The 8,471-nt window shown below is 34.0% G+C and overlaps 1 protein-coding gene across 1 annotated transcript; it reads right to left on the bottom strand.

Annotated features, from left to right (window-relative positions):
* Window positions 1–291: 291 nt before the first annotated feature.
* On the bottom strand, window positions 292–8,471 carry LOC108347624 (monodehydroascorbate reductase, chloroplastic/mitochondrial). Its single transcript, XM_017587000.2, has 17 exons — window positions 8,259–8,471; window positions 8,022–8,181; window positions 7,833–7,932; window positions 7,643–7,720; window positions 7,356–7,427; window positions 6,850–6,968; window positions 6,682–6,766; window positions 6,287–6,376; window positions 4,037–4,138; window positions 3,832–3,921; window positions 3,581–3,661; window positions 3,214–3,285; window positions 2,119–2,213; window positions 1,939–2,027; window positions 1,774–1,836; window positions 1,644–1,684; window positions 292–634 (listed from the first exon to the last, which is right to left on the bottom strand). Exons 1-17 carry the CDS (start codon window positions 8,272–8,274, stop codon window positions 509–511), a joined length of 1,479 nt encoding a protein of 492 aa, XP_017442489.1. The 5' UTR covers window positions 8,275–8,471; the 3' UTR covers window positions 292–508.

The following is an 8,471-nucleotide window of genomic DNA, read 5'->3' as shown; positions in this document are numbered from 1 at the left end:
AAATGACTAACAAAAAAAAATACTTATTAAAAAAATTAGGTGAATTGGTGAGCTAACCCAATTCACCACATATTTAATTCAGATGAGCCGGATTCTTAATGAACTAGGTTTAAAATTGATCTGTGTCAAAATTTCAAATTTCTTTTCAATCTAACTCGACTCAAACCCATATAGTCTCACGGATTTAAACCTAATTTCACAACACTACCATAAGGGAATGGAAAGGAAGTTAGGGTTGAGTCTACTAAGTTAAGAACAAAAATCACAGTCCAGGACAATAAACGAAAAGTGTGAAGGCAAAGACTATCTTAAATTATTCATGGATGCCAAATGACGTTAAATCAGATCCAAGACAGTCATTCCAGTTCAAACCCATTAATAAAGCCATGTGACTGAATATAATAAAAATTATTCTCTCCCAAATGGGCAATCCCTACTCAGATGACGACAGATCCTGATAATCTGGCCGAAAATGAATAAAAATGACTGGATGCTATTGCCCAGATTATTAGGCAGCGGCTTGCAAGGATGCCCGAGCAATCTCTAGAGCCTCCTCCACTGTAGTTGCGTTTTGAAGTTTAGCTATGTCAATCAGAGGTTGATTTCTGGCGAGTTTAGGCAGGAGTTGAAATTCCTGAGTTAAAAAACCAAAAAACAGCATTAGGTTTTCTTTTTCAATGATCCCACGTCTATTGATATGAATTCTCAATTATATACGACTAGTTTTGAATATAAATTCTGTAATTTACTAGTGTAATTGTATAGAAAGAGAACTTGGCTCTACTTAGATAAACTTCTGCTTAAATATAAATACTATGAGAAGAAAATGAGATAAAATGGTTTGAACTTTTTCCGTAATCGAAAACTAAGAATTAGTTAATTTTTATAGAACCTCTCTTATTTATTTTTTCTAAAAGTTTAACTGTATAATTGATTTTAGCTTACAGGAATTAATTTAACTTTTTTAACTTCTCCTCTAAAAAGTACTCACCAAAAAAATTGTACAAACTGAAACAGAGCCAAGCTAACAAATATAACTTCGGGCCAACAGTGTTATGGTGCTGTGTACACATTTAAGGATACCAATAAAAAGGGAAGCAACTTTTGCGGATTTTTCATAAACATGCCATATATTATTGCAAATAAACTCCATTAAGCACCCCTATTGTATTAGGATACTCTGCAGTTTCTAAATGAACTGCAAGATGTTCATTTCTAAATTTCACGCCTAAATTAAATTAAATTTTAAAAGATAAAATAGTTACTTAATAAAATAAATCAATAGACTAGATGATGCAGTTACTTCATAAAACTGTAGACGATCTTAAAATCCACCTTAAGTATATAATCTAAACATTAAAAAAGGATTAACAAGTTTTGGTCTCCACATTTTTCCCTATTCCATTATAATTATTTGGTAAACTTCGATAAAAAAAATTGTTAAAAGTGACTTATCTCGATAAAATTCATGAAAAGAATGAAATGATGTCTTGAGCAAAAGAAAAAAAATTAAATTAACACAAATCAATATTCTATAATATTTTCATAAAGAGTGAACATGCAGTGTCTATCTTTCTGCTAGTGAGTGTGTATAATTCTAATATGAATTACACTGTAGAAAGATAGTGGCAACTAGCAAGTACCTCGGGGCTCCCACTTTCAAGAAGAACTCCTTTCAGCTTACCTGTGCTCAAGTAATATATTCTTTGTAAGACCAATTCAAAGATCAAACAAGCACATATGTGCATTTAAACATACACATTAAAGCATTACCAGATCCAATCCAGAAGGTAGCTATTTTAGGATCAAAATTTCCAACTTCAACTGTTTCTCCGACTGTCCAAAGAAAAATATATGGTAAGAACAATAAAAGAAATTTAAAAGTTGAAAAAAGAAGCAATAGGTGAGGCGATGATGTTTATTTTTAAGTATATTTACCATTGTCTCCAAAGAACTGCCACCATACTTTTCTAGGGCTTCCTTCATATTCAAAAATCCTCGAGTAGAAGTATGGAAGATAGTCATACCTGAAAATTCATTAAGTAAATTCAGTAAAATCGGCTAGGGGAAAAAAATGAACTCCAAGGATAAATGACAGGAACATATAATCCCATGTACGTTTGAGTTTGTGCGCTGAGTAATGCTTTCACACAGTGCTGTGCAGAGCGACGGGCATGATCTACATGTTCCACTCGAGAGATACGGTCATAAATCTGTCCGGTTTTCCATAAACTCAGATGTCAGATAAAAGAAATGAAAAGATATACATAAACTGATCCAATTCAATGCAAATCACGAACACCAAACTAAAAGCCAAAAGGAAAATAACCAAAAACCAAATCAAGTGAAATAGCTGAAAAGTTTTTATTGAATTGGATTGGAATTCGTATGTGATTTTCAAAGCCAATCCAAAACCAATTCAAGCCCAAATTACGTGTATATATAATTTTGTTTATGAAATTATTGTACTAATATTTGTATATACCAACTTATTTTTGTCATCATTTTGTTAACTATTTTAAGTCTAGTCATATAATATTTTATAAGTGTACTAATTTAGTTAGCTTGAATTTGTATTTTTATCTTTTCAAACTATAACAGTGTTGCGGTTGTTGTATCTCTTGTTCTTTCTGTTATTATATCACTTTTACGTTTATGCTAAAAAATAGGTTTTGACTTTTGATAAAGAATGGATAGAAGAAACAAAATATTAGATACAGTGTGCCAAGTCTAAGTCTACAAAGAGAAGTAAAAATTTGTGCATGCATTTATTAAAATCTCAAACTATTAAACATGTAATCAATGTAATCCTTATAAGACTTGACTTTGCCGGTAGTTATCCTAAAAACCAGTTTTGTAGGATTGAGAGTTCCCATGCCTAAATTCTAGTAATGTTAAATTTATGTATAAAAATGTATTTGCAACTTTTTATGATGCCGTGACTATTGCCGTGACTATTGCCTAACAGGTCGATATTCAATACATTGAATAAGTATTTTGCTATATTTATTAAATAGTATGTGTTACATAGAAGACTCAAACCACATAACCAATCCAATCCAATCCAATCTATAAGAAGTTGGACTGGATTAGATATTGTATTCAAATTCATCCAAAAATACTTTCTTTCTTTTGCCCAAAATATACTAATCCAAACTGTAAATGCTCCAGCAATGAATTGATAAAACTTCAAAAGCAAAGTTAATTTTGTACCTTTAAAGGGAAAGCTGCTACATCACCAACAGCAAAGATTCCAGGAATGCTTGTCCGGAACAAACCATCAACCTGAAAGAAAAAAGAAGAAGAAGCTATTGATGCATTTAGACAAAGTCCTTCAACCATTATTTTGGCTCACTCCAAGTTTCATCCGCAAATGAGGGTGGTATCTCTAACAAACAGAATGATCTCCGAGAATTGATGATTAACATGTTTAAAAACCCTATGTTTCATTCACCGGAAAGGGAAGACATTGATGGTCTTGCCCATGCACAAAAATAGAATTCACTATAAGACCCTTAATCGTTAGTGTTTCCTAATCTTTTTAATTTTTTGTCAAATTATTGTTATTAATTGGCCTCACCTGTATACCAGCAACATCTGTATTTAGGCCCACCCTCTCAAAGGGGCTCACAGCAGGTTTAGCTCCGATGCCTATGATAACCTGTGAACCAGAAGAAAAAGTAAAGAGAAAAAAAAAATCTATGTTTTGTCCTTCTTGCCTAACGTAGATTTAAAACCTCAATTATTTCTCTAGCAACGCACGCATTACAGAAGTAAAATTGAACGGAAAATGATCATCACATATTAAAGAGTACTTAAAAATGTAATTACTGTATCTGCTTCCACCATAGATCCATCTCCGAGTTTCACACCAGCTACATGTCCATTAGAACCAGCTTCCAATTTTTTTATGGAGGCACCCTGGCAAATTTAAGATTTAAAAAAAAGAGCAAAAAAGGGAAAGGTTTTCTCAAACCCATTACTACCTAATAATTATAAAAATGGAGAATTACAGAAATGGAGAAGGAGGAAATACCTTTAAGACTTTGACTCCATTTTTTTGGTAGAGTTCTTCATATCTCCGGGAAAGAGAAGGAGTAAACAGTCTTTGCAAAAGTTGATCTTCCGGAAATATGATCTACTTTTTATGGTAACACATTTGCAAGTCAGTCGGTCAAAACTTTACAACAACAAAAAATCTTAGAAAGTTATGCATAAAAGTTCAACTCATGCGTATGTCTTAACTAATGAGGCTGAAAACATGATAATAACTAATGAGAAAAGGCATAAATAGTAAAGTAAGTATATTTGAATAGAAAGGCTAATCTAATCCAGAATGAATTACCGGAAAATACAACATTTTTGTTATTTTACCAACCTTCAGTAGAAGCAAATATAACATGGTTTAGAGATATGATCTGATTACATTAAATAAGAAAATAATAATCTGATTTGACAGGAAAAAAATTTATAAAATATTTTTCATTATTTGATATTGATTTTTTTTATTATTATTGTATCTCTCCTCTATAAAAAGTAAGAATACTCATCTGTGTACCCAACACACAAAATTCATTATACTCTCAATTTCTCTGTGCTCAACTTGGTACAAGAGTAGAACCATCCTTCGTAACCTGTTTTATAACTAATATCTTCAACATAATATCAAGAGCCTAATAGGAAAAGAACTCAAACTTATGCTTTCCCTTTGGACCCATTGCTCAGAAGAGTAAAATTTATGTGAAAATGTGTACATTTTCTTGTTTTTGTTTTTATTTTACTATCTACACTGGTCAGCTTTTTTCTAGCCAGCGTTACTATTTACCACTGACAATTTTCTAGCGAGTTTCATTTACTGCCAATGTTTTTCCAACTACCATTATTTATTTTTGACATTTTTTTCGCCAAGTCTAGTTTACCACCAACTTTTATCCAGCAAATATTGTCAATTGTTGACGCTTTTTTGGCCAATACTATTTACAGACAATGTTTTCTCAGCTAGTACTATTTACAGTTGATGTTCTTCCACTAATACTGTGTACAGTTGATGTTTTTCGATTAGAAATGTTTATTGTAGATGTTTTTCGATTGGTAATGTTTATTCTAGATGTTTTTCGATTAGTAATGTTTATTGTAGATGCTTTTCTGGCAAGTACTATTTGTTGACAACATTTTTCTAGTGAGTTTATATTTTCCTCAATCTTTTTCCAACTAGCTTTATTGTTCACCATGGATATTTTTCCAAAATGTTTATTTTCTTCTCCCAACAAACTTTTCTGGCCGGCATCTGACCATTGCCCTGTTGCACAATGACCATTTCTGCTCTCTGAAATCTGTTGAAACCTCTTAAGACTTGTTGCTTTCCGACAGTGACTGCACTCTCCAACCATTTTTGCATTCTGGCAGCCGAGGTGCTCTTTAAGCATTTTTGCTTTCCAACAATTACCATGTTCTCTAAGCATTTTGCAGACTAGCAGCTACCACATCCAATGAGCAATTTTGCTTTCTAACAACTTCGTTTTCAGGTAACTATTGTGTCCTCCAATTATTGTTAACAAGTCTGACTCATGGCATATGATTGTTAAAGATATGATTTTAAGGGAAGAAAAACATTAAAGATTATAGTCACTGATAAAGAGAAAATCATGTCCAGGAAATATCTACTTGCTTTGTAATTATTTACCGTCATCTTCAGCAATCAACTAGTTGACATGTTTACCAGGACCCTCAAGGTGTTTTCTACCCTTTGTTGAAAGGATTAGTAACAAAACAGTGATGGAGGATGTTAGCACTCTAGTATTATAGTGATAAGAGAGAAACATTCACTGTAAGATAAATGAATTAGAAGTGAAAGTAGAAAAAGCTAATTGAAAAAGCAACAGTCATATTTCTAATCCCCAATAACAATAAAAAGTGAAGAGTTTTATAATGAATTCATTGAATTTTTTGTAAGAGTTATTACCAACCCTTTTGAGGCGATTTGAGGGTAGTTGTTTTACATCACAAATAGGAATGCCATGCCCTGATCTAATGTTGACATTCAACAAAACAAGTTAATGCAAGAGATTTTAAATGACTCCTAATTGTGAATTCACGATTCATCACACACAACAAAATTTACTTAACACAAGACACTTTAAAGCTTTGTGTAGAGGACCAAAATGCAAAACTTCTGTTGGCATAGATGAACAACTTAATAGGTAATAATGGAAGTCAGAACAAGAACTTTTCACTTCAAATCAAACCATAAAATAGATAATGAAAAGGGTGCAGAATAAACACATACCGTGGTATCCAGATTCCAACCAACAGCAGCAGCAGCAACCTCCATTCCTATATAACCACCTCCAACAACTACAACCTTTTTTGATTTTTCCTGGATGTTAAAGAAAACAAATGAAACAAATCATATTGACGAACAAATTGTATGTCCTATTATTTTTCTATTGGCTGTATTGATATGTTTCTTAAAAGTAATAAATTATTGTAACTTTTCTCAATCTGTATGAAAGAACTCTTGACAAAGATTTATTTTCATGGGGGGGGGATATCGTAGAATTGGAAAAAGCATAATTTGAATACCTACATCAAATGATTGTATGAATAGGAACGTGCAAGAGATGCTCCATTTTAAAAGTAAAAATCAATCAAATTATTCATGTTAGAGGCATAATAAATTACCAATGATAAAATCAGTGCATCAGCATCTGCAACATTCCGGATATAGTGAACACCAGGTAGGTTTCCCCCATTTTTCTCTGGAAACCTTACATCAAGAAATCAACAACTCAGATTTTCATCACCACATTGTACACAAACAGTAGTGAGCTAAAGTAAATAAACCAACACCTTGATGCTGTACATCCTGTTGCAATAATAAGCGAACCATACTTCAGAAGTTTTCCAGAATTTGTTGTCAAAGTTTGATTTTCAATATGAATATCCTTTACTGGATCTTCATACAACATCTGAACAGGAAAAACAAACAGCCTAAACTCTTCATCTCACTGGCTTTAAAGGATGAGAACCAAAAGGAACGCTGCCTCAGACAGATACATTAAATAAAGCTTTACATTCTATTTCAAGCAATCCTATGTTGATTGTACAACACGCACACTTAAAGTGTGTGTGGAAACCAGTTTGGAGTCTCATATACAGAACTTTCCGCTTTCCAAAGCAGCAAACATAATAGAATAGGAGAGACAGATTGGCCTTCAGTTGAACTCACTGAATTCCAAAAACAAACTTAACAGTGTATGCAAAGCAATCTTAAAAATTTTCCTACTCTTTATTTTTGAAGTCCCTACCGTGATCAAACCAGTTGCAAAACGATTCCAACAGCAAAAAAGAGTTACCTCTATCCCGTTCTCTTTATACCACTCTGGAGTCTGCCTCTCTCCACCGGATCCAACACACGTATGAAAACCCTAGAAAGGCATACAGGAACTATCACTGACAAGAAACCATAATGTGAAGCCAGGGAACAACAGCACAGAGCGGCAATAATAGCATAATAATATAATCAATTGAAGAATATATGACCACACCACCACCCAAGCCTTATTCTACAAAGTGAGGTCCGTTACATGGATCACACGATGCTATCGCAGTGTATTAGAGTAACTGAGGAAAAAATTCTTACAGGAAGACGCGCTGGTTTCTTATCCGGCGGGAACAAATACGCTTTCGTCAGAGCGGGACGCTCGTAAGGTGCATATGGCTGGTTAATCGAATTCAATGGAAAATCATAAATAACAACAAAGAAACAGATCACGTTAAAGTTCTAACTAAAGAAACAGAAATTAACACAATGAAGCTAGAAACTAGAGAACCTCTTTGGTCACAATACAGAGGCGTCCATCCGCCATGCCGTGCTCGACGAAAGTGCGTGCAGCATATCCCGCGGAATTTCCACCGCCAACGATCACGTACCTGCGCCAACAGAAAATGAAAACTCAAAATCGAGTAATAACTAAAATTGAAAAAAAAAACAGTGATGCATGAATTAAGAGAAGCCGTACTCGCGATTCTCATTGGCGAACGCGGCGTAGCATCTTCTGAATTTGATTGAAGTGGAAGAAGGAGGAGCTCGAGTGAGAAAAGGACGTTGCGGACGCGCCAGAGAGAAACCGTGCTTGAGTGATAGTGAGTTTGATATCGCGGCCATTGTGAGTCTGCGAGCTGTGAAACAGAAATCGGTTAGGAGGGAAAGCGACAGTGCAATGCAATCAAATACTCCTACAATAGAGGTTGTGTACCTGAAGGGGAAGGCATCGATGCGTTTATAGGTGAAGCTTATTATAATAATGATAAATTAATTATTGAAATGTAAGTTAGTGTTACTTAAGGTGGCTCTAGTAGAGGTCGAAGGGGCATGATGTCTGTTCAAATTTATAAGTGTGTGCGATGGGAGATGGTCAAGTTTGTTTGTTTTCTCCATTGGAGGTTATCGCCATGTTCATTCTGCTGGT

This window comes from Vigna angularis, chromosome 1 (assembly GCF_016808095.1).
Source record: "Vigna angularis cultivar LongXiaoDou No.4 chromosome 1, ASM1680809v1, whole genome shotgun sequence".
Lineage (NCBI taxonomy): Eukaryota > Viridiplantae > Streptophyta > Magnoliopsida > Fabales > Fabaceae > Vigna > Vigna angularis.
The sequence above is the reverse complement of the archived record's forward strand: the minus strand, read 5'-3'. Positions and strand labels throughout refer to the sequence as shown.